Here is a 26,620-nt window from a genome sequence, read left to right as displayed (position 1 = left end):
GTGACTGGGTACTAACTCTAGTGCTTCTTTGGGTACTGACTGTACTTCTCTTTATTGTGGCAGAGAGCAGCTCTATTGGCCCTTTGTGATAATTGCCTATTTTCATAGTTGTCTTCTCTATTATACTGTGAGCTGGTTAAGGACACCTGCAGCCCCGGAATTAGAACTTGACATGGCTACTCCATCTGGGGTTTTCAGTCTTTCTGACAGTGTAAGCCCGGCCCCTAGGGCATACAGAGAGTCTGATTCAGTGAAAACAGCTCTGCCTGGTGTGTGTGTGTGTGTGTGTGTGTGTGTACATTGTTAGCGTGTTAGATGGAAATCTCTTAAGACTCTGGTCCTCTATACATTTTTGTTGAATGCCGAGGAAATCATTTAACTCCTATTGTTCTTGAAGTTTCCCTAATAAAAGAGACCTGGCACCACGTAAATTGTGAATTGAAAGAATGGTCTCAATTCCTGTGAAAGGTACTAAACACAGACTATTAATAATAGGACTGATGCAAAAATTTCTAGTAGTGCCTTTACAGCTCAGTCACTGAGTGGAAGAAAATTCTATTATCTGTACCCAGCAGGGACGGAGAATCCTTGTTTTTCTATGATGGACCACTGAGCTGTGGAGAAAAATCAATGACAAGATTCATAAGCAGGAAGAAAATTTAGAGATTTTTTTTAAAGAAGAGGATCATAAAACTTTACACATTCTCTTAGAATTAAATGAACATAAGATGTCACTAAATATAAGGAATAATAATAAAAAAAAGATGCCTCTGTTGTACTTTAGGGCTATTTAGGGAAGAGAGTAGAAGAGAGAAACTAAGAAACAGGGTACAGAGGGGAAAATGGTCTGAGAAAGGTGCAAATAATTCACAAGGGTGCAGGAAATGACCGAGAAGAAGTCTCAGAGATGCAGACGAATGAGGCCTTTCTAAGGAAAGAGTGTCCAAGACTGACTCTCAGAGAGCAGGGTGACCAGAGGGAACGATGGTCTCTTGTTAAAGACCCAGGTGCCGAGAGAGCTGGCAGGCTCTCGGGATACTTCTGCGAGGAAGGGTGAGGCCATGTTGCATATTCGCAACCCCAGGCATAACTGCAGTCACAGTGACAAACATCGGACAGCACGTTTCCTCCTCATTTGTGGCGAGCTTTGAGGGCAGAATCATCACCTCCGCATTACAGATCAGAAAAGGGAGCTGCAGACGTGTTAAATGCGTGGTTCGTGTGTGGCTCTCAAAACCCCTCATGTTTTCCGTCTGCCCCTCTTCTCACCCCTTTACACACACCAATGCCTTTGGCATGGGCTGAAGGCCAGAGTCATATCTAAATCAGAGGTTCTCCATATAATTCTTGCTCTGCTTTTTAAGAAAAAAATCGTCAATTTACACCCATTTATTATGTCATAAAACAGGCTAAATCATTCCATCAGAAATAAAGCGACATTGACTGTTTGTCTTCCCTGGCCAACCTGCGAGGCAGGTGGGCAGTCTGTTGGCTACCAGGGCAATTACAGGACTCATTGTTGTGTTGTTCTCTGTTACCTGGCTCTGCAAACCTCAGATCCTGGAATTCACAAACGAATGCCTCGTGCATGCCGTTTCCCCTGTGCCCTAAATGACTGGCTCCAAGGAGCTGCTGTTCAAGTGAAAAACAAAACCACACAATGTGTGCCTCCCTCACCTGAAGCAATTGCTGCTGCTGCTGCTTCATCCTCGGGAGATGCTCTCTGGGCTTCTGTGGTTGGACCCCTTCCCGCCTTTGCTGCAAGACCACGTCCTGGCACATCAGGCAAGCAGTTGAAATGGGCTTGCAACTTCCTTTCATGGGATTAAAAAACAAACTTGCATTGAAGTTGTGCCCGGAATGGCTTTTCCATGGCAGCAACAGGAGTGCTTTGCAAACTTGTTATAAATGGCCAGCATTGTTATTGCCAGACTCAGGAATAAGGCAATTTCCCGAACTGGATTGACGGAGAAGCGAGCAGGAGTTTGGCAATCTGTGGCCTGCGGCCAAATCCAGCCATGGCTTATTTTTTTTTATTTTTATTTTTTAAAGATTTTTTTTTTTGATGTGGACCATTTCTAAAGTCTTTATTGAATTTTGTTACAATATTGTTTCTGTTTTATGTTTTGGTTTTTTGGCCACGAGACAGGTGGGATCTTAGCTCCTCGACCAGGGATAGAACCTGGCCAGGGATCGAACCCACACCCCCTGCATTGGAAGGTGGAGTCTTAACCACGGGACCACCAGGGAAGTCCCATGGCTTATTTTTAAAGTTTTCTTGGAACACAGCTGTGGCCATCATTTACATACTGCTTACCGATGCTGCTTTTGTGTTAGGATGACATAGTTGGAGTTGCTGCAGAGACCAAGTGGCCCAGAAGCCGAAAATATTTACTGTCTGGCTCTTCACGGAAAAAGTGTGCTGATGCCTGTTCAGGAGCCCCAATAAGGGGACCTCTGGGCCTTTCTTTAACTACAGTTTAATGTGAGGTCGACATCCACACTGTTTCTGCATCTGCTCCCAACAGCGCTGGGCACCGCTGCTGGGCGAGTTGTTTGAAAGTACAGCTTTCTCCATGTTCCCCGGGCGGCAGCCTGCTGGGCTGTGGTGTCTCGTGCCTCTCCGAGCAGAGGGGCTTTTAGATGCAGGTTCTCTGCACTCACGGGCTCTCCCCAGCCTCGCAGCTCCCTCAGCCCTCACACGGGCTCCGGATTGAGGCACGGCAGGCTCCCCAGGGTCTTTTTCAGCTCCAGCTTCCTTGACCCAGGCCTCCCATCAGCCGTGGCTCTGCTGCTCTTTACATCTGAGGCATCACACACAGGCACCCTTCTCTGTGGTTCTGCCAGCACGCCCCTACGGAAGCCTCGTTTCTCACCAGCTCTGCTGAAATAGTTGCCTGGGCAGTTTCTCCTCCCTCCACATGCGCCACACCTGCCAGGATAGTGTTACTGAAGGATGGCTCCCCAAGGACCTCCAAATCAACCCTCAACCTAGCCTTTAAGGCCGTTTTACCTCCTCATGGCGCTCTGAGGCCAAAAAGGTCTTCCTCCCTTTTCCCAGGGATGGTCTGAATTTTCCCTTTGCCATTCCTCCCACCTCCCACTGGTTAGAATGGCCATCATCAAAATATCCACAAACAATAAATGCTGGAGAGGGTGTGGAGAAAAGGGATCCCTCCTGCACTGTTGGTGGGAATGTAAATTGATACAGCCACTATGGAGAACAGTACGGAAGTTCCTTAAAAAACTAAAAACAGAACTACCATATTACCCAGCAATCCCACTCCTGGCAATATATCCAGAGAAAAACATGGTCTGAAAGCATACATGCACCCCAGTGTTCACTGCAGCACTGTTTACAATAGCCAAGACATGGAAGCAACCTAAATGTCCCTCAACAGAGGAATGGATAAAGAAGATGTGGTACATACACGCAATGGAATATCACTCAGCCATAAAAAAGAATGAAATAATGCCATTTGCAGCAACATGGATGGATCTAGAGATTGTCATACTGAGTGAAGTCAGAGAAAGAAATATCGTATGATATCACTTATATGTGGAACCTAAAAAGAAATGATACAAATAAACTTATTTACGAAACAGAAACAGACTCACAGACTTAGAGAACCAACTTATGGTTACCTGGAAGAGTGGGGAGGGGAAGGGTGGAGGGAAGGGATAGTTAGGGAGTTTGGGATTGACATGTACACACTACTGTATTTAAAGAGGATAACCAACAAGGACCTACTGTATAGCACAGGGAACTCTGCTCAATGTTGTGTGGCAGCCTAGATGGGAGGGCAGTTTTGGGGGAGAATGGATACATGTTTGGGTATGGCTGAGTCACTTTGCTGTGCACCTGAAACTGTCACAACATTGTTAATCAGCTATATTCCAATATAAAATGTTTTAAAAAGAAGTATTGTGGTCCCACCCCTGCTGCCCATCTATTAAGATCTGGTTCATCCTTGGTGCGTCCCAGATCGATTTTCCTCCGCCTGCAGCCAAAGGTGTGTTCTCATTCCCTTGAGCCCTCTGCCACTTTACTGCATGACCCTGCATAGTAGGCTGTGCTGTTAGGACCCTTTCTTTCTGCTGTCCCCAGGTTGTGAACCCCCACAGGGCAGGGATTCTCTCTCAGCCGTAGTTATATTCCTTGCACCTCCCGCCAAGCAGGCTCTGTGTGGCATCGAATTGGAAGTTGCGCAGAGCATGCACGCCAGGGATGAGGGCGGCCTTTTAAGTGTACCTACTGTGCGCCAGCTGCTGAATCATGACCTCGTGATGCATGTATTGTTATCCTCACCACACAGGTGCAGACACAGCTCAGAAAGATTGACATGGCCAAGCTCTCTCAAAGCCAGATTTGAACTTGAGGCTCCAGTGCTCCAGCGCTACGTGGATAGGACCAGGGTGCAATGTTGTAACTACCCCTGCACACTCAGCCCCTGTGCAGGGGCTATACCAGGAGTCTCTGCACACACACACACACACCTCTGCCTGCCTGTGTATTAGAATCACCTGGGAGCTTGGAAAATACTCAAGCCCGGGCCCAGCTCTCACACATGATATCACAGTCCTGGTGGTGGTGGGCTGGGCATGCGGGGGGCGGTGCTGGTGTGTTTTTCCAGGTGATTCTAGTCCAGTTCCCACCCCCCTGAGCCAGAATAAGAAAATAGACTGTGGGAGGGCTCATGAGGGCAATTCTGAGCTTCAACTGCTGCTCCAAGAGGTTGGCTGCTGCTTCCGTGAGTCCCTGATAACTTTGGCCCTTTCAGAGGTGAGGAAACCCCATCTGTCCCTGGCCGTGGTCTCTGGGTGCCTCCTGTCTCACAGCATTTCTGCCAGGATGTCCACAGGTCTCCCTTTTGGGCTGGGCCCCCATCTCGGCAGGCGACCAGAGTGTGCACCTCAGACTCCCTCAGAGGTGAGCCTCCCCCAGATGCCACCCAGCTTTCCCATAGGTGGAGAAGAGACTGGAGGTGAATTGGAAATGAGGGAGTGCTTTTAATTGGCATCTAATTAAGAAAAAACTCTTTAATCTTGAGGGGAGACAGGTTTGTCGAGGATGGAGAGCCCAGTGGTGCGGTGGTTCTCAAAGTCTGGTCCCCAGATCAGCAGCACCCACATGCATGCACATGACGTGTGGGAGCTTATGAGAAGTGTAACTTCCTAGACACATCCCGGATGCACTGAATCAGAGACTCTGAGGTTGGGGTCCAGCAGTCCGATACCCTCCAGGTGATTTTGCTGCCAGTGAAGGTTGAGAACCATAGCTCTCGATTGGTGGTTGAGCGTGTGTGTAGACACCTGAAATGTCAGTGGTGTTCACCCCTCCCCAACTCTGGGCACCAGAGACCGCTGGGGGGTTTTCTAAAACCTTGGACTTCTGGGCCTCATCTCAGGGTTTGGGAATATATATATATATATTTTTTTGCAGTACACGGGCCTCTCACTGTTGTGGCCTCTCCCGTTGTGGAGCACAGGCTCCGGACGCGCAGGCTCAGCGGCCATGGCTCACGGGCCCAGCCGCTCCACGGCATGTGGGATCTTCCCAGACTGGGGCACGAACCTGCATCCCCTGCATCAGCAGGCGGACTCTCAACCACTGCGCCACAGGGAAGCCCGAATCTATATTTTTAACAAGTGCTCCAGGAGATTCTGAAATGCAGGCGGGTTTTTTTGTTTTGTTTTGTTTTTGAATTGTGGTAGCAGAAACCTGATAAATATTGCATTCTTTTAATAATAACTTTGTATCTACTTGGTTCAAGGTGAGGACAGTTCCTCTTTTCTTTTCCTCCTGGAGTTGTGGCTCCTTCGTGTCTAATTATCAAGACATTTCCATCAGTCCTGTTACCCCTTAAGTACGGACAGCCCTTGCCGTTAGCGGGCATCTTCCTCATTGCTGGATTGTTCATTACCACTTAAAAACCACAAGTGGGTTTATGGCCTCATGCCTATTTAACTAGTCCAGCTTCTCCAAATTGGGTTTTAAGTGAGTGAAGACATTAGCCTCTGACCTAACTGATCCACAAAACATCTTTTCAGAATGTTTGTGTAGCTTAACTCTGGATCCAGAGAGGTGTCCCGGAGGCTTTCAACAGGCCACGGGGTCAAGGAGGTAAGGACCGTACTACTCCTGTGACCCTTGTGGGTCGCTCTGCAAAGAGCAGGTTTGATTCAGGACAAGAATGGCTGGCATAGGCCCCTGCCCTTTCTAGAAGAGTGGACTCTTTTTGTTTTGCCCACAACTGCCTCTCTCCTCACCAGCCTTATGTCATCATAAATGTCCACACCTGTGTGATATTTTATGACAGGGCACACCTGCTGGAACGGAGAGGTTGTCATGTTTCAGATCTGCCTAGTACGGATGTCATGAAGCCTTGTGACAGAAGTGAAATACGCCTTCTGCTCCATTTCTGCCCACCCTTCCTCCCACCGCCGTTGCCCTTTTACTCCCGAGGTGGAGGTCACCAGGCTGCAGACCTGCCAGCCTGCTCGAGGTGACTCTGGTGAACCCAGGGGACCCTACCCACATGCGTCCACTTCTGCATCTGGCTTCTTTTAGGCATCTCTCAAGTCCCGTCATCAAGGCCTGAGTGAACCCCCCAGGCCCCCCGCCACCTCTCAGGCAGTCAGGCTGTCTGCCTTTGTTCTTCCACATGGCATTACCTGTTATATGCCTCTGTTAGAGCATTTATTCCATCGAGCTTGTTTGTGTTACGAAGGAAAGAAGGGACTAAATGAAACCTTTGTTTTCACTTGCCCAGACCTTTCAGAAGGATCTCTGGGAGCGTTTGAAAGCCATTTTAATGAGACCAGGACTCGCTAAACTTCTTTTCTCGACAATGGCCAGTACTTGGTGCTTGAAAAATAATTAACTAGGGCTGCATGAGTTGTGAGCTGGCCTTGACTTGGTTAGAAGCACAGTGGAAACAGGAATCAGAATCGGAATGCCGGCGACCGAGGGCAACACAGACGTCCCATCCTTGGTCATGAACAGGGACCTGCACCAGTGTTGAGTAGTGCCCTGCAGAACTCACCCCCAGGCCCAGTGCTGACGGCAAGGCTGCAGTCGTTTGTGTTGTTGTGTTAGCGCTGTGCTAACCCACATAGAATCACCTGGGCGGGCTTTAACAACATCCCAGCACCCAGGTTGCCCTGGCTTAGAAACTCACGGAGGGACCAGGCATCTGAAATTTTTAATGCTTTCCCAAGTGCATCCAATCTGAAGGTAGCATTGAAAACCCCTGGGTTAAAGGAGTCTCTTTAAATGTGTGGGGTTGAAATGAGGCTACAGGAATTACTGGACTAGTGTCTTTTTCTATAATAAAGGTAAATAGAATAGAGGCATGCTAATCAGCACAGGTGTGTGTGTGTGGATGTGGACATTGCAGAGAGGCTGTGGACGCAGGGATGCTGACACCAGTGCCCATATTTATACATTTGGAGGAAGGCTAGATCCACTGACTCTTCTTCCTTACCTTCCTTAGCAGCACATGCCCGGTCACTCAGCAGAGGCAGCCACATCTCCCCAAAGATATAACGCTGCCTCTATGACGCTTCTTAGATTTTCCTGTTCATTTCCATTGCCACGGTACTGACCTTTTCTTCTCCCTTTTCCCAATAATAGTCCAGCCTTCTTCTCTGCTGGCATTCGCTCCTGCATTCTTCCACTCCATCCATTCTCCACACTCTGACCATACCTGAGTCACTCTCATGTTTTTAGAGCCTTTGCTGTTCCCCATCATGATGGCCCCAGGCTTTCTGACCCCAGAGCTTCGGTTCTGCACCCCTCAGCTTCCCCACCTCTCTCGATGCTCTCTGGCCATGTAGGGAAAGGCTGCTCTGTGGTAACAGACTTTTCATACGTTACGTCTAATCTTCGCATCCATCCTGCTGGGTAGGCGTTATCATTCCTATTTCACGGAAATCAGGGCTTGAAGAGGTTAAGTTAACTTGACCAAAGTCACAGAGCTAATTAAGGAAATAATAGATGTGCGGTTCAAACCAGTTGCTCCTCCCTCCAGGCTCTGCGTTCTCTCCACCACACTGCAGGGGACTGTCTGATTCCTTTAGGGTGGCCTCTGTAGCTTCTTATAGTCTGTTGCCAACCTGTCTTTTCACTACGTGCGTTCCATTCCATTATGAAATCATGCCACCCAGCGTTTGCTCGCCCTGTTCCTTTTGCCTGGAGTGTTCTTCCCTGCCCAACTAGGACTCCTACGACAGGGACTCCTGTCTTGCTGATAATACCCTACATGGAACCTGCAAACAGCAGGACAGGGAGGCCATTTGCATTTTCTCTCCACCTCAAGGAGCCTTAAAATGATGCATCTCCTCTTGACCCTTCTACTGTGATTTTGCATCATGAATGTAACATGTAACCAACATACATGTCTACCTTTCTGCTAGGTGGCATCTTTGAGGCCAGGTGTCATCCCTTCCTCCTATTTCTGTCTTTTGTGTCCAGGGCATTGTGAAGCCAACAGCAGATGTTCAGTAGATATTTGTTAAACAGGTGAAGGGCAGACAAGGATGCAAAGGTGGGGAAAGTCATCAAACTATACCACCTGAGGGAGCTCGGTGGGGCCAGAGTGCACAGAACAGTCAGGGATTCAGGGATGTCTTGACCTCTAGGGAAATGTCCACTGTTTGGAAATTTCCAGAAGGAAGCCAAGAGTTTATGATTATCCTAATGAGCTAATCTAGCTTGTCCATTTTGCTCCCCTCCCAGGTTTTTGTTTCCTTGTGTTTTTATTTTATTCAATATGCTTTGCTAATAACCTCCTGGTAAAAAGCCCGTGGACCCTATGTCCTCCAGCGTGGACTTCATAAATAAGATGTAGTTGGGAGAGAGCCTGTGAAAGCTGTGGACTTCAGGACTTTCACAGGACTCGTGAGCCTTCAATGGTGGCAGCTGTGGGGATGCAGAGGTTGTTCTTATGCGGTGAGGCAGAATCTTTCAGAATGGAAACAGATGCCAAGGGAAACTTCTTCCCCGATGGAAGTTAATTCTTTAACCATTAAATTGGGGTTATCATACTAAGTAAACGGTTTTTGGACTCTTAAGGTTTAAATCACTTGGCACAGCTGGTAAAAACAAAACAAAACAAAACAAAAAACGGCGAGGCGGGAGGATCCGGGATGGGCAGGTGCGCTGCGTGACGGGAAGGGGGCCTCCTGGGTGGTTTCCATCAGCACTGGCGTTGAGATTGCATTTTGCACCCCACAGGTGAGCGTCCTTACCACCCTGGAGCGGAGGTTCAACCTCCAGAGCGCCGACGTGGGCGTGATCGCCAGCAGCTTCGAGATCGGGAACCTGGCGCTCATCCTCTTCGTGAGCTACTTCGGGGCGCGCGGGCACAGGCCACGCCTCATCGGCTGCGGAGGCATCGTCATGGCCCTGGGCGCGTTGCTGTCCGCGCTGCCTGAGTTCCTGACCCACCAGTACAAGTACGAGGCGGGCGAGATCCGCTGGGGTGCCGAGGGCCGCGATGTCTGCGCCGCCAACGGCTCTGGCGGGGACCAGGGGCCCGACCCGGACCTCATCTGCCGCAGCCGGACCGCCACCAACATGATGTACTTGCTGCTTATTGGGGCCCAGGTGCTCCTGGGCATCGGTGCTACCCCCGTGCAGCCCCTGGGCGTCTCCTACATTGACGACCACGTGCGGAGGAAGGACTCCTCGCTCTACATAGGTAAGGAGTTGCCCCACAGCCAGGGGTGCTGTTCCCTTTTGGTTGATTCTGTGTCAGTAAACAGGGCATGTTAACAGAAGAAGAAAACGTGGGCCCCTGCAGTTTTAATTTTCCTGGAGCACTGGTTCTCAGACTTGGCTACACATCTCGGGTGTTTTGGAAAATGCTGATGTCTGAGTTGCACCTCCAGAAATTACGGGGTAGTTGGTCTGGGGTGCATCCTGGGCACATAGTTTTTAAAAAGCTCCCCAGGTGATTCCAATGTGCAGCAGAATTTGACCTCTGCTGTGCTAGAGCCTCAGTAAACCTTGAGTGGGAAGCCGTGGTCAGGGGAAGTTTTATGTTTATTAATTTGCCTTTTTGTGTGTGTTTGGACTTTGGGCTATTCGGCATTAGCCACGAGGAATACTTGGGGATCTACACATCGGAAACCCTGTTTTTAATCATCAAAATGATCTCCTGGTCCTTGTCCTATTGAAGCTCAAAGAGAAAGGGGATTGCATGCCCAGCATTTGGTATTATTCAACGTTGGTAACGTTCCGTAATTTTTTTTTTTTTCCTGTCACGGGGTATGCACTGGAACTGCATATTTGGGAAGAAATAAGGTACATGTGAACTTTGAAAAAATGTTTTGTGCTGTAATGATTTCTGCTGCTATTTTGTACTGGGAGGATGGAAGCCATTTGCAGGTGTTGGGTTAAGAAACATGCAAGTGGTGAATTACACTTACAGCAAACGTGGCTCCTTAGTCACTGCTTTTAGGCACTGCTGCGTGGTCATTTGTCGGGTGAGGGCTGGCCTGCCGAGCATCTCCATTTCTTGTTTACCGAGTTTAATTTTGCAGTTGGATTGTATGACATGACCCCAGTCACTGGGTGCTAAGCTCTGAAAAAATCATATCCACCCACGGAAGCTTTGTGCTTCCCAAAAGCTGTGTGCCTTGGAGTATAAAGTTAATTATAATACGAAGTTTAGGTTAAAATAGAATTTGATAAGAATTTTTCAAAAAGCTTCCTATCTAACAAGTTTCCACCATACGCTGACCAAGCTTTCTGAGACAGGAGGGTTCAGAGCAGCTACACACCTGAATGCTAATTTTCCTCTGTGACTTTCTGTCCCAACTGTGGCGTAGATGACTTTGTTGAATAAATATGTCGTATGTCTCAGCCCTCTGTGAACAGGCTCTAGGAAAGAAAGGTGGAGAATATGTATCTCCCCATCCAAGGGATGAAGCACCTGTGGACCTGCCTAGGGAACACAAAGTAGAAGAGAAGATTGCTCAGGCCGAAGATGGCTAGTCGCTTCTCCCTGTGGTTAGGGGTTTCCATAATTGTGTGTGAAGGTGGGCACAGTGGGGAGAGGGGTCTAAGGAAATCATTTACATTTTGATGCTTTTAAGGCTTCAGTGAAAGCCCCTCCTCGTGAGTCTGTTGCAGACCAGGAGGCGGGCCACAGCACGTAGCCAAAACAGTCTCTGCAGGTCCATCTGGGCCATTGGTCTCTGACCTGACTGATATCACTCTAGGACCCTAGGATAGATGTTTTTTGGTAGCAGTAACAGCAAGTAGATAAATCAGGGCACATGGAAGGAAATGGGGAGTGAAAAGCTGAGTTCTTGTCTCTGATGAGGAAATCAAGTAGAAAAGTGTCTCCGCAGAATGCCTCCTGCAGTCACACCAGTGGTAAATCACCTCTGCTTGGGGGCCCCTGCCTGGAGCATCAGGCTCAGAGCCCTCTTCCAGAAGTCCGCCCTGATGAGTTAGGCTGTGGTATTTCCTGGCACTGGATGGGGGCTGGGCTGTCGGTTCAAAGCTTTAGGATGTGGACTCATTTGGGTTTTGTGGGAGGTGGAGGCTTGGGCCACAGGGCTGACCATACCAGGCACAGGCCCTTCTCTCTTTCTGAGACCTTGTTTCTGGGATTTACGGTGAGTCTTTGGTAGGAGGCAAGTCTCAACCAAATTTCTAATTGGGCATCCTTTTCCTCTATGATAGTTCAACATTCACAGAGTTGGGAGTGTCTTTTTGTGTGGTGTGTGGGCATCTTGGTGGCATCTGGCCAAATTCCAAAACATGACAGTACAGGACTGTGGAGACGGCCTTCCTGAGTGCTTCTGAACTTGTTTCCTGGGTCTGTGTTCACGGGGAGCAACAGAGAGCAAGCTTTCTGCACAGATCGGCCTCGGTAGGTGGCCTTTTATTCCATGCATGGTTTGAATTCTCCAGGAATGATTTTAAAAGACCATGCACATGCAGAGCATAACTGGTTCAGTCATTGATTGTACAGGTCATAAAAAGTGTTTGTGATCACGAGACTATTTTAGCATTTATCTCCTCTAATAGGGAGCTAGTTTCTGAAGCCACTTAAGTTGTCTTCGGGAAGTATTTGGGGGAGCCTGCTGAATGGGGCTGGTATGACTTATGACCTCTTAATTCCCTGCAAGAGAAAGACAGTCTGAAGGGACTGGTGCTGGGACTGTGGGTGTTGATGGTATCCGTTGGGGTGGAGTAGCATGTGCGCCCCTTGGTTCCAGCTCTTGCAGAGCTGGTAAGAGAGAGAGGCCCATAGCTAGCCATCTGATCATATGCCTGACATGTGAGTGTAAACTGGAGATTGAAAGGTTTCTAAATCTTGCACGTGTGAAGCACAGGTTGTTCACAGCTGCTCCTTTCCTGTGGGTGTAAGCGGGGAAGGGGATGATAACCATGCAGCGCCCTGGCCACAGGCCACTGGTGACAAGCCCTGCCCCTGGGTCACCAGCTGGGTGCCTTCAGCACAACTATGGCCATGTCCTAGACCCCCTACAGCTAGAGGGAAAGGGAAGCATTGCATATTAAATCAAGCTGGTATTTTCCACCCAAGTGACTCTTTGCTTCAGCCTCTTGTGGCTGAGTCACTGCCAAACTCCTGGATTCCTTGATGGTCATTCACAAGGGGCTTCTCCTGCTGGCACTGTTCTCTGGCCATTCCTGCCCAGCCTGGGGAGGGAGCCAGGGGAGCTCATTACCAGGGGACAAAACTCACGCGGCTCTGCTGGCAGGCTTTTCAGGACCACACAATGTGGAGCCAAGCCTCACAGCGTGGCTGGCCGGTGACCTGTGGGTGGCACGTGGCGTGCCTTCTTCCCAGAGAGACTGATGGAGCAGAGTGGCAGTGGGAACCGTTTGATATGGTGGCGTGAGTGGGGTCCATCAATCGACCCTCTGGGAATTACTCGTGCTGTTAACCCATGTTGTGACCTTCCATGAGCTCAGTTTTCTTAGCTGCCCTGTTTCTCCGAGTTCAAAGCACAGCCCATTGTATTGTAGGCAAGAGTAAGTAGGCTAATGTAATGGACTCGCTGGGTCCTTTCATTAGATTGCTGTGGCAATTGGTTGGTGCCTTGTTTTGTCTTTTTTTTTTTCCTTTGGGGAGAAAAAAGCTCCAAATGAGAGTGGTAAGGATTTTTTTAAAAAAATAACTTTATTTCTAGTTAAAAAGTATTACATGTTCACTGTTGACAACTTTGGAAGTATAGAAAAAGGATCATTGAAGAATAATTACCCTTAGCTTTATGCTTATATAAAATCCTTTTTTCTGCATCGGTATGCTTTTCTACACACACAAAAAATGTGTTTATAATAAATAATGTTTTGCTACTGTATTCCTCTCTTAATATTTCATGAACATTTCCCCATGTCACTAAATATTCTTTCGGTAATATTCTTTCTGCATACAAATATTCCCTTGTGGATCTATACTGTAATATTTAATGCCCTCTATCATTGAACATGGGTTTGTTTTTCCTATTTTACTGTTATAAACGAAGCAGACAGGTGATCTGTGCTTCTGAAAGGTTAAGTAACTTGCCTAAGATAATGAATGGGGCTGAGCCCTGGGTATGAGAGTGATGTTTTTTCCAGGTACATCTGGGATCTGTGACAAGGCTGGGGTGGGTGGGGCTGGGTGCAAAGGGCTGGTGGATACTGCAGGGGGTCAGGTGCAAGTAGGGGCATTCTGCAAGACAGCCTGAATTCTTTGGGAAATAGATATCAGAGGAGTCAGGAAGGTGAGAAGAGAGCCGCGTGTCTCAAATCCAAGGGGAGAGGTGCGATGGGAATGGAGAACGGGTGTGAAGGCAGAATAGAGAGCTGGGAGGAGAAAGAAGGGGGGGCCTGGCTAACAGTTCATGTCAGGGTTCTGGAAGGAGGTTGTGCCCCTGTTTCATGGTGCTTTAAGTAGAGATCAGCACAGATCAGAGCTGGTGGATTCCGTGTTCTGCTCACCTCTCACCAGAACTGAGGACAACATACCCTCACTTCGCTGTTCCTATCATGTGGAATCATGATAGCCATTAGGAAATTGCCCTTATGTTGTGTTGGAAATCTGTCTTCTTACAACTTTCCACACGCTGTCTCTGGTTCTGCCCTCTGGGTCCACTTTGAGAAACTGTGATCCCTCTTCCACATTTGGTAACTCCACAGCTGGCGGAGCCCCAGCCTCTCATGGGCAGGGAAGGTCACCTAAAATTTGACTCTTACGTGCTGGGACCTCCATTCCTTCCTTGATGCAGTTTCCTGCCACACAGCCACCGTTTCCCTCTTTACGAGGGATGCTAAGGCTGGAGGGCTTGTTACTAGGGGACAGAAACAGGTGAATGGGGCATGCAGGATTTGGGTACTGTATTGCTTTGCTAGGGCTACCATAACATAACACCACAGACTGAGTGACTTAAACAATGGAAATTTATTTTCTCACAGTTATGGAGGCTGGAAAGCCAAGGTCAAGGTATCAGAGTTGGCTTCCTCTGAGGCCTCTTTCCTTGGCTTGCAGATAGTGCCTTCTCCTCCTGTGTCTTCACATGGGCTTCCTCTGTGTGCACGTATCGCTGGTGTCTCTTTGTGTGTCCTAATTTCCTCCTCTTATAAGGACACCAGTCAGATTGGATTAGGGTCCACCCCTATGATCTTATTTAACCTCAACTACCTCTTTACGGCTCTATTTTCAAATAAGTCACATACTGAGGTAGTGGGAGTTAGGGCATATATATATGACTTTGTGGGGGGACATGATTCAGCCCATAACAGGTACCAAGAGGACCAGTACCAAACAAGCTGAGACTCCTGCTTCTTTTGTCCTAACTTTTCAATAAGGAACTTCATTGTCATGTTTGTTTGTTTTTTCCAAGTACTCAAGGAATTATTTGAGGATGTAGTTTTTTAAAATGTTTTATTTTGGCACAATTGTAGAATCACAAGTTGTTGCAAAACACAGGGAAGTTCCCTGTACCCCTCATCCATTTTCCCCCAATGGTAACATCTTGCATCACTGTAGTACAGGATCAAAACCGGGCAGTGGGGCTTCCCTGGTGGCACAGTGGTTAAGAATCCGCCTGCCAATGCAGGGGACACGGGTTCAAGCCCTGGTCCAGGAAGATCCCACATGCCGTGGAGCAACTAAGCCCATGCGCCATAGCTACTGAGCCTGTGCTCTAGAGCCCACGAGCCACAACTACTGAAGCCCGCGTGCCTACAGCCCACGCTCTGCAATAAGAGAAGCCACCACAATGAGAAGTCCGTGCACCACAACAAAGAGTAGCCCCCACTAGCCCTAACTAGAGAAAGCCTGCGTGAAGCAACAAAGACCCAATGCAGCCAAAAATAAAAAAATAAATTAATTAAAACCAAAAAACAAACAACAAAAAAACGGGCAATGGACATGGGTACAATTCATGGGGTTTATTCAGATTTTATCCGTTTTATGTGCACTCATTTGTGTGTTTGTGTGTGTGTATAGTTCTGTGCAGTTTTATTACATGTGGATGATGATGTTTTAAAAATGCAGAATGGGATCAAGGTGAAAGCAGATTGTGTTGAGTCATGTGAGTGTCTGGCAGACAGATATACATGTGATACCAACACACACGTGCATACACACACACGGGAAGATATGGAGACAGAGAGGAGGCTGTAGGTAGAGCAGGGGCCAACTAGAAGAAGGGGATTCTTGGAGGAGGGCTTCTGCCTTCCCCAGAATGGAATCCTCGCAGGGTACCCAAATACACAGAGCAATTCCTCCAAGCCGGGAGGCACATACGTTAGACATGAACGTGTCACACTTTTCTTTATCACTTCTGTTGAAACCCAGTGGAGACCTCCACATTCCAGTTAATGATGCAAAGAGAATTATTCTCAGATTTCATCTGCCAAATGTTTGTTTAGCACAAAGGTCACTAATACCAGGCAGCAACCAAACAGAACTAAATTTCTCTTCAGAGCCCTGGGAGCCCGGAGTTATTTTGTTTCTGATGAGTTTTTATTTTAACTTGACGTTGGGGAAAAATGTGTTTTAACTCTCCAAAGAGTGTGGGTCGGGTATGGATCAAATACACTGTGACTGCAGTTCATCTGAAAAAATAATTAAAAAGCCATCCCTCCTGGGAGCAAGCACAGCTCATTACATTCTTGCAACTCCATTGATATTGAAGTTTCCCTTGTTAATTTCTTTCTTTTTTTTTTTTTTTGTAAATAAATGAGGCTGTAAAACGACAATTTGTTTTGTCTGGGTTCCAGTCCCTCTCCCCAGCAGCTGGTCACATGCCATTTGCAGTGTGTTTTAGCAACTTGCTAGGAGACATGCGTGTGGCTCTTATCTGGCACTTCCATATTGCCCGGGCTGGTGGATGTTTCTTATTCATTTTCAGCCGCTCATAATTCATGCCCCTCGATTCATGGAATCACTGCTGTGCTCACTGCCTCGGTGACCTTGGGCAAGACTCTATAGAGCTTGGGCTCTGGAGTCTGACCGTCTTGAGATTCAAATCCTAGCTCCTCCACAGACCTGCCCACCAGGATTTCGGACACGTTTTCAGTTGACCTGAGCCTGTTTCCTTATCAGTAAAATGAGCCTGGAATCTACCAAGCGAGGTTTCGCCGGGACATTAGGTATCACGTTGTGGTGGGGGTCAATAAACGCAGTCCTGTTCATCTTTGTGGTCGTATCAACTCCATTTCCAAATGTAGAAACGGAGGCAGGAATAAGCGATTGACTTAGTTAAATACACGGGCAGGTCTTTTGACAAGAGTGGTTGGATCTTGATTTTCAGCCTGTGATGCAATCCATCCAGTAGATCTGAGAAGCAACCTCTTCCATCTTGAATTAGATCAGCAGGGCTCTTACTTGCCTGCACACCCCTTCCTGCGGCTCATCTCAAAGTACAGAAAGTGCTAGAGCTGTCCCAAGCAGCAGGCGATCTGGTTTGTATTAAGTCGGAGGCACCCCACAGTATGGCCATTGCCCCAGTGGGATATATTTATTGGCTTTCTGGGTTCCAGCACATTGCTTCTTAATTTGCTTCTTAATATTAGTTCAGTTTTTGAAAGAATGTCTTCTCGTTTTAGTCAAATTGGGAAAAACAAAAACAGAATAAGAAAACAAATAATTTGTAAGCAGATACCTGTAGAAAATTATTGTCAATGTTTAGGTCTATTTCATCCCAGCCTTTTTTGTTTGTATTTACTTTCACCTAGTTAAGACCATACTCTAGGTAAACCTGCTTTTTATCAATGATAAACCTTTCTGTGTATCATAAACAGTAAACATCACTTTAGATGACTGCATACTATTTTGTCAATCTAGAAAATCTGGAATGAGTTCATTGGACATTTAGGTGATGGAGATGTTTGTGACTGTAGAGCTTCATCCACATTTACTAAAGCTTACGTTAGTGTGGATAGATTCAGTGGGAGCTGGAAACCAGCCTGTTGGCTTTGCTGTGGCTTTTTCCAGAAGATGAATGCAGGGCGTCATGAAAAGAGGCTTTGGGCCGGGCTGTGAGCCTTGGTGCCCTCGTTTTGCGGCCCTCTCCCACATCTGCTCAGGGTAGCAATCCTAAGTCCTGCCAGGGCTCAGCTAGCAAATGAGGAAAGCAGGCTTTGTGGAGGCTGGGAAACCAAAGGGCCTTGCCACGTCCTCAGCCATTGTTGCCCTGTGGGAACTCAAAGTCAGTCTGGCCAGATCTTCTGATGTTTAAGAGAGGCTGGAAATGCATATTTTTCAAGTGGAGTGAATTGCCTTCTCCTTGCAATTGTCTCCTAAACCCTCCGTGGCTCAGCGATCACAGAAGCCAGCTTGAACACATCAGTGCCTTGCTCTTTGCAGTTCTTTGCTCCAGACCATCAATTTCAGATGGCGTTCGCCTTTTGAGCAGCAAATAAATTCAATAAGGAAGGAAAAAAGGAGGGAAGGAAAGCAGTTGCACATCATGAATGCCACAACCAGGATAAGTAGTGTTATCTGCTGTGATTCTGAATGATATGCATTTGCTTGGGGAAGCGGGTAGGGCGCTTTCCCAAACTCAGGACGCAGTGGCAGAAATGAGTGGAGGACCGCTGCTGAGCCGGCCTCCCAGTGTGCCGTCCTGGCTGAGGCTTTGCTCCTGCCTCATAAGAATGGGAACTGCAGTGTGGAATAGAAAGGAAACCATTTCTCCCAGCTAAGCATGGGGGGCAGAGGAAGAAGAATCCTCCTGAGGGTTCCCTGAAGGGAGCATGGGAATGCAGAAACTGATACCGTTTGGAGCTGATTGAGGCCTGTGGGTGTTTACTGTGTGTGAGAGAGCATCTTTGCTCAGGGATTTTAGAACACAGCATCATAATGTGTGATAGGAAGATAAGACCAGAGGCCCAGGCTGACCTAGAGAAGATTCGTGGGGAAGGTGAAGATGCACGCGAGGGAATTTTCCTTCCATAATCTCCTCTAAGTCTACTGTTCGTTACTTCTTTACTACCAGCCCTTTACTGCACCTGACTAGTGAAACCACACCCATTCTATTTTTCTTTTCAATTGTAACGCAAGTATTATGCTTAAATGAAAGATTTTGAGGTATTTTCCTGAATAGCATGCAACCTTTTTTTCTTCAGTTATTTCTAAACTATTTATTTCTCCTTTCTTACAATAGTATTGGCTTTACTTCCTTTTTTCCTTTCACCCGCAAGAAGCTTTCTGTGAGAGCAGACACCATGAAGGGCTTGGTTTCTGTAGAGGATTGTGACTTGCTATTGTTAGATTAGGGATTCCTATAGGGAATGTCCTTCCTCTTCAGTGGGAAGTGAGTTCTTCATTGCTAGAGAATTCTTTAGTGTTAAAATGCCTCACGTAAGAGTCTTTTTTGTGGATGTTTGGCTTTTATCTGTCCAGAACCTCATTGTTTTCATTGGGAAACTGCCTCTCCCCATCCCAGGTGGTTCTTGTGGGCTGCAGAGATGATCATGTGGTCCAGGCATGGCCAATCATGACACAGAGAAAGGCTGCGGTCTGCAATGAATGGCCCAAGGAGTGAGGCAACCAGAGTCCGCCATGAGGTTTGAAAAATGGACTGGAGGGCTGGGGCAGGGAGAGAGAGATCACTTCCTCCTCTAGGACTGCTAGCTCTAACACCTCTGAATGCCCACAGATTCCAGTGTCCATCTTTGTTTTCACATGCAATAAACTTGATCTAAGAATGAAGACAGCAAAGGAAAGTAGACCAGGGGGAAAGAGAGGGCAAGAGGGCTCCCTGGATCCAGCTATGCCTGAAGCTTGCATCCCAATTAGCATTCCCCTTAGAAACCCCTTAAGCACATAAATTATCCTTTCCAGCATTTGCAGTCAAATGCTGTGGATTAGGATCCTGCCTAATGAGGCTTAAATGTCCAGTCATGTCATGTCAGAGTTGGACTGGATTGCTTTCCTCTTGAGCTTCGACCAGGCACCTTCCAACAAGGATGAGTGTTTCTGTCCGCATGTAAGGCAGGTGTCCAATGGTCCAAACACTAGCTTGTTCATAATATCAAGGTATTTTAAAGGACTAATCAACTCATGGCCCTATATAGCCAATAAAAGGATTAGGTCTAAAGTTCTGGTTTAGTTCTTCATTTCTTTATTTCATAGACTTTTAAGATGAAGGATAGGGACCCAGAGGCCAAAAGTAATGCCCCCTCCACTTTCTCCCTACCCACCCAAAACACAAGTCAAAGTATTTAAAAATAAATAGGCTTTGTGCAGGAACAGTAAGTGTTTAGTAACGAATTTCTTATGTGGGCAAGAGAGTGTTGAGCATGTGAAACTTATTCAGTGGTGCTGTTTATTGAATGGAAAAAACGTAACCAACCCTGGCTTCTTTACATGGCTGCGCTCACCAAAGCTACCTTTACTCCCTCTAACGGCTTCAGTGTCAGGAGTGAATTAGCTAAATGAATATGTTCCAATCCCAGCTCGGCTTTCCCATTTCACTTTTGCCAAGCCGTGTATGTGTGGTGTATGTGTGACGTGTGTGCATGCGTGTGTTTATTTTTGCCCGCATACAGATAAAATCTGAAGATACTAAAGCATTAGGTGGCTCATGGACACTCATAAAAACGTTCTTTTATTGCTTTCTAATTTTTAAAATTTTTATTTTATATTCGAGTATAGTTGATTAACAATGTTGTGTTCGTTTTAGGTGTACAGCAGCGTGATTCAGTTATACATTTACATGTATCTATTCTTTTTCAAATTATTTTCCCATTTAGGTTATTACAGAGTATTGAGTAGAGTTCCCTGTGCTATACATAGGTCCCTGTTGGTTATCTATTTTAGACACTCATAGAAACTGAGGTGTAGTCTTGAGAGCTGGGCTTTGTGAATCTGCCTGGAGAATGTCAAGAGAAATTGAGGGCTTCTTAACTGGGCTACTTGAAGCTAAAGGTTTTTGGATGTGCTTTAGGGGGAGGCGTCCACAACCTTTTAAGGTTGTAATGGAGGTGTATGTACACTCTTGTGGCGAAGCTTTCAGTGGATTCTCAAAGAGGTTCATGACCCCAAAAAGGTTAAAACCACTGAAAGTCCGTATGTTGAGCAGACCCCGATGACAGGAGACTTGGGGTGAGATAAACCAAGAGAGTCGAGGTGATACGCTGTATGGTGTGACAGATGGCATTTGGGGACTGGAATGTTGTTCACTGCTCAGCCCTCAACTGGCTCTGCTCCCTGGGGTGACACTGTACTTACAACAGGAAGCATTGGAGCATCGCTTAGGCAACTGTGGGTAAGAAGAAGTCAGAATGTGTTCCCAGTGGCACCGGAGACACCCTCTCAGCCCTCGTCCTCCTGTGCTGCTGCCGCCTCCACCCCACCCCCCTAAAAAGTTCCTTGGTGGCTGAAATTTTCCATCCCTACTTTCAGCCTAACCGCGGGTGTTTTGGGTAATATTCAGCAAATTTTTTGTGCTGATTTGAACTGATGCACAGATAGGAAAATCAAAACCTTTTTTTTTTTTTTTTTTGCTCTAAAAGCAAAAACATTTTAAAAATGCACTTGGATCATTAATAGAGTCTGAACTCTCAAAGTCAAAACTTTCCATGTGTTGTTACTAAGAAAAATTCTCTTGAGGCAATTAAAGGCAAAACAAGCAAATAGGCAAAAAGTTGTGAGGGACCCCAAAAAATCATGTGAGAGTGCCGAATCGAAAAAAATTTTTAAAAAGATACAAATGAATGTATTTACAAAACAGAAAAAGACTCACAATAGAAAACAAACTGGTTACGAAAGGAGAAAAGGGAGGGGAGGGATAAAGTAGGAGGTTGCGATGAACATATACACACTACTATATATAAAATAGATAACCAACAAGGACCTACTGTATAGCACAGGGAACTATACTCAATATTGTGTAAGAACCTATAAGGGAAAAGAATCTGCAAAAGAATATATATGTGTATAACCGAATCACTGTGCTGTGCACTAGAAACTAACATGATATTGTGAATCAAGTATACTTCAATAAAAAGATTCATCTGAGGACATAAATGAACTTGGCAAACTTTTTATGGGTAAAACATTTATCCCAAAGTTTTTGGGTTTGCTGCATTTGAGAAACCTCCTTAATTGTCTTTACCAATTACCATGGCCTCTTATTTCAGGTATGGGAGGTAGAGGGGTGCTTGGGAGTTGAGCTCATCCTAATGTCTCCAAGGAGACATGCTTTTCCCCCTTTCTCTCTAATGTTCTAAGCATGTGATGCAAATGGATGTGATTTCCCACTGCTTCCCTTTTCTGGGCAAGACATTATTACCATAAGCACATTCACAGCTGCCCACCTGCCTTGTGGGTTGTTAATGGAGTTTACAAAGGGAATTTGGATTCCCAGCAAGAGGCCTCATTAACACAGCAAGGATCTAATAGATTCTAAAATTGTGTATGGACACTCACAACCTTTGGAAACCCAGCGGTGTCTATTCTTAGATCTAAGTCATTTCACCTGCCCTGGGCTCGGTCTGTACATTTCCGTCACAGGGGAAAGAACGTTGTCTTGATGGAGTCACATCAACTGTATTGTTTTAAGTTAAGCATTAATGCCTGTGATTCAGGGGCTAAAGACAAGATTCAAAAGCCGTCAGGCGGGGCTTCCCTGGTGGCGCAGTGGTTGAGAGTCTGCCTGCCGATGCAGGGGACACGGGTTCGTGCCCTGGTCCCGGAGGATCCCACATGCAGCAGAGCGGCTGGGCCCGTGAGCCATGGCCGCTGAGCCTTCGCTTCTGGAGCCTGTGCTCCGCAACGGGAGAGGCCACAACAGTGCGAGGCCCGCGTACCGCAAAACAAAAACAAACAAAAGCCATCAGGCAGTATAAAGGACAAAATGTCTCCCACACTGATGCTTTAATTTTATTCTTTTTAAATACCGCCTTGTTACTAGCCATGAGCAAGTGTTTAATTTTAGGATCCCTTGTTGTCACCAAGAAAATTCAACAGCTGTCTGCTTATTTAGACAAGTGTGTTAAGCACCCATGGGTTTGACTAATGACCACAGTAACAAAATACACTAGCTCTCATTGATGGAGTCTCTCCTGTATGACAGACAGGAAATGGGAGCCTTACATGTGGTTGCCCTTGCTTCCAACTACTAGAGCCCAGAGAGATAGGGGTTGTTATTCTCAGTGTACGCATGAGGAGACCGAGGCCGAGGGAGGTTAAGCAGCTTGTCCAGGGTCATACAGCTATCAGGTGGCAAGGCCTGGATTATAATCCTGGTCTCCATTACCCCATATCTTCCCCACCATATGCTCCCCTCCCCTGTCCTTAGACACTCTGGTGCCCCACCAGGGTAATATAGGACCCCAACTGTGCTATGCTAAGTATTAAAAATGGCTTAACCCAACTACCTAATTCTTTCTCTCTTTCTCGCTCTCTTTCTTTGTTTTGTATACAAAATACCGAGAGCTGTGGGTTATTTTAGCAGCAAAGTATGAAATGGTGATGAGTTTTCAGGCCAGGAGAGGTCTGATGGATGCAGGCTGCTCAGGGCCTGGATTCCCAGTGGGAGTTTTTAAAACTCTCGTCAGATAAAGCTTTCTTCCCACGGAAAAACCCCAGTGACTTGTTTTCACAATCTCCCTGCAGTAGAGTGAGAGAAGCACACTCACCAGACTGTTTTGTTTACATTGGAGACCTAGCAGCGTTTAATTGGTGTACATTCATCCCTGTTATGCAACTTGGACTTGAGTTGTTTTCACTCCCAGGCTCGGCTCGGCTGACTTGCTTTTCCGTGTAAGTCAGGGAACGACTTTAGAACCTGCTAGGCCACAGCTGGGACAAAACTGGTGAGAAGGTAGGATAAGAGAGATTTCATGGATCAGGGATGAACACAGGAGAAAGAAAAAGAACAAATACAGATCAACAAGTGACAAGAAGGTCATTCCCAGGGCCTTTCATCCTGGGAAAATAACCAGCCTCCACAATTGTTCAGCCCAGTGGGGTTGTGAAGGACTTCAAGAATAGAACATCTATGGAAATGAACTGCGTTAACAGGAGAAGGTAGTTACAGGATGGGTCAGAGAGTGGTGGAGCCCTCCTTTAGCCACCGTGGGGGACATGAGGTCCAAGTAGCTGAACACTCTTCCCTGTACAGGCAGACCTCGGAGATATTGTGGGTTCCATTCTAGGCCACTGCAATAAGGCAGATATCGTGATAACGTGAGTTACATGAATTTTTTGGTTTCCCAACACATATGAAAGTCATGTTTACGCTATACTGTGGTCTATTAAGTGTGCAATAGCATTATGTTTAAAAAAACTGTATATACCTTAATAAAAAATATTTTAGTGCTGAAGAATGCTAGCCATCATCTGAGTCTTCAGCAAGTCATAATCTTTTTGCGGGTGAAGGGTTTGAAATATTGCAAGAATCATCCAAACATGGCAGAGACATGAAGTGAGCAAATGCTATTGGAAAAATGGCTCCGATAGGTTTGCTTGACGCAGGGTTGCCACCTTGAATTTGTAAAAAATGCAACACCTGCAAAGTGCAATAAAGCAAAGTACAATAAAATGAGGTCTTCAAGCCTCACTTTACTGAGATCTTGTTGGTGGCCTGTAGACAGATGACCATTTTTTACTGGTCTGCCTGGGGGAGTAGAGAGAGGGTTCAGAGGGCAGAAACCAGGTGTGAGTGACCAAGTGTTCAATCTAGGAATCAATTAGGAATAAAGTTGGAAAGTTGGGCAAGTGAGTTCCTCCAGATCACGACTCCAGCTCCATATTTCTAGCTTTTTTTTAATTAAAAGTTTTAATTGTGGTAAAAGAAAGTCATAACATAAAATTTACCGTAATAACCATTTTTAAATGTGCTGTTCAGTAGTGTTAAGTATACTCACGTTGTGCAACAGATCTCTGAAGCTCTTTGATCTTGCAAAACTGCAACTCTATATCCATTAAACAACTCCCAGCCTCTGGCAACTACCCTACTATTGATACTTTGTCTTTATGGGTTTGACTATTCTAGTTACCTCATGTAAGTGGAATCATGTGATATTTGTCTCTTGGTAACTGACGTTTCACTTAGGATAATGTCCTGGAGTTTCATCCATGTTATAGCAGGTGTCAGAATTTCCTTTTTAAAGGCTGAATCATATCCCTTTGTATGCTAGACCACATTTGGTTTAGCCGTTCATTCCACGATAGACATTTGTATTGCTTCTACTTCTTGGCTATTGTGAGTAATGCTGCTATGAACATCTGTGTGCAACCTGTTTCTGGCTTGTTAAATGACATCTACTTGGGTGTCAGGCTCAGCTTAAGGCCAAAATTCAACTCCTTAATTTCCTCCCAAGTTTGCTTTGTCATTGACTTACCATATTCTTTCCCTCCCACCCCCTGCATTTAAAAGCGACCACCTCTTACTGGTCATGACTCCTGAAGATCCCTTGTGTCTGGCTCCCAGTTCCCTCTACATTCACTGCCCCAGAGACTCTCAGCCCTTCTCACCTGGACAATTATGTCTACTTCTTTTGAGTCTCACTGTGTCCAATCTGGCATATTTCCAAACGGTTTCCATGGTGCTACTGCTCCAAAGCACATTCTGTAAGAACCTGGAGAGATGTGCATTTTTCTGGAGGCTTTGTTACAAAAGTTCCAAGCCATCTGCATGGAATTTAATAGGATTTGCTTACATTCCCAGTGAATAATAACAATATGTTTATATGTATTAATATAATGCATGTGTCTAAGATAATAGTACTGTAATTTTTGAGATACTTAAAATAATTTGACTGCTTTTTCACAAGTAGAGACATGTTTAATTCAACTGTCTACATTTTATTTACACACTCATTGATTTAACAAACATTGGTTGAGAACTTACCATGTGTCAGTCAAGGTGCTGGGGACCCACGGAGGAATCAGACCCAGTACCAGTCTGTAAGAGTAGTGATAACATCGGCAAACATTTATATGCACTTTCTGTGTGCCAGAGACTGGCGAAGCTCTTTAGTATAGTATCTGGTGTGATTCCCAAAATAATCTTTTAAATTTCATTGTCTGCATTTTATGGGAGGAAATCAGGACACAGATTGAGTAACACGCCCAATAAGAGACAACGTGGAGATTTGAGCCCGGGGAGGTTCTTTCTCCAAGGAAGGTGTTCCCAGCAAACTCTGTCAGCAACTGTCATGAAAAGCAAGAGCTTGAAAGATAGGGCAGGATGAAACACCAGACTAGTAGGAACCTGCGCCCACAGTTGTATATGTGGAGTGGGGAAATATTGACCAGATGTGCTCAGGAATATTTTACAAGCATGAATAGTGACTCAGTGCCTTGCAGAAAGACAGGCTATCTTCCCAGCCGTGGCTGCTGTTAGAGCCTTGCCTGTTCTCAAAGCAAGGACTTGTGTAAACTCTGTGTCTCATAGGTGTCAAATGCTGTTCCCTGATGTGATGCATTATCCAGGAAAGGAAATAACATGACAAAGCCTCTCACCCAGACTCAGAAAGGAAGGTGCTGTCTGAACTGGCTCTCTGGATGGCTGGGAGAAACAGTTTCGGAACCTGGTAGTGTTTACAGCTGGGCAGGTGGTGTTGACTTCTTATGAATCATGGAGACCAGCCTGAGAGGGACCACCTAACCCTGTGTGTGTGTGTGTGTGTGTGTGTGTGTGTGTGTGTGTGAGATGATGAAGGGAGAAAGTGGAGATTGTTATTCATCACACCAAAGACAAAGCATGTTCTTTTTTTTTTTTTTTGGCTGTACGCGGGCCTCTCACTGCTGTGGCCTCTCCCGTTGTGGAGCACAGGCTCTAGACACGCAGGCTCAGCGGCCATGGCTCACGGGGCCAGCCGCTCCGTGGCATGTGGGATCTTCCCGGACCGGGGCATGAACCCGTGTCCCCTGCACTGGCAGGCGGACTCTCAACCACTGCGCCACCAGGGAAGTCCAAAGCATGTTCTTTTATGGAATCATTTCACTTCTGTTGGAGATGACCAAGCAAATAGTCCATGAGCATTAAACTTTTAAAGTCAGGATGGAAGATTAGTCTCCACAGCTTACCGTCTGCAGTGGTGAGGACTTAGAAAGCTGTGGGTGGTAGGCAGCTCCACTGGGAGAGTGCACACCATATGCTGGGCCCTGAGCTCAGTGTTGCCCTTACG

At 46.4% G+C, this 26,620-nt stretch overlaps 1 protein-coding gene across 2 annotated transcripts in view; it reads left to right on the top strand.

Moving 5' to 3' along the window:
• Positions 1 to 26,620, top strand: part of SLCO3A1 (solute carrier organic anion transporter family member 3A1) — a gene marked incomplete at its 5' end in the record, with an annotated part of 313,818 nt that overhangs the window by 53,435 nt on the left and 233,763 nt on the right. For both annotated transcript variants that reach the window (XM_082649311.1, XM_082649310.1), the window contains one exon: positions 9,239 to 9,704. In XM_082649311.1, the coding sequence (XP_082505437.1) occupies positions 9,239 to 9,704 (466 nt within the window). The remainder of the gene's footprint in view (positions 1 to 9,238; positions 9,705 to 26,620) is intronic.

This window comes from Grampus griseus, assembly GCF_964374135.1.
Source record: "Grampus griseus genome assembly, chromosome: 2".
NCBI classification, from domain to species: Eukaryota; Metazoa; Chordata; class Mammalia; order Artiodactyla; family Delphinidae; genus Grampus; species Grampus griseus.
This window is presented reverse-complemented; position numbering and strand designations above follow the sequence as displayed.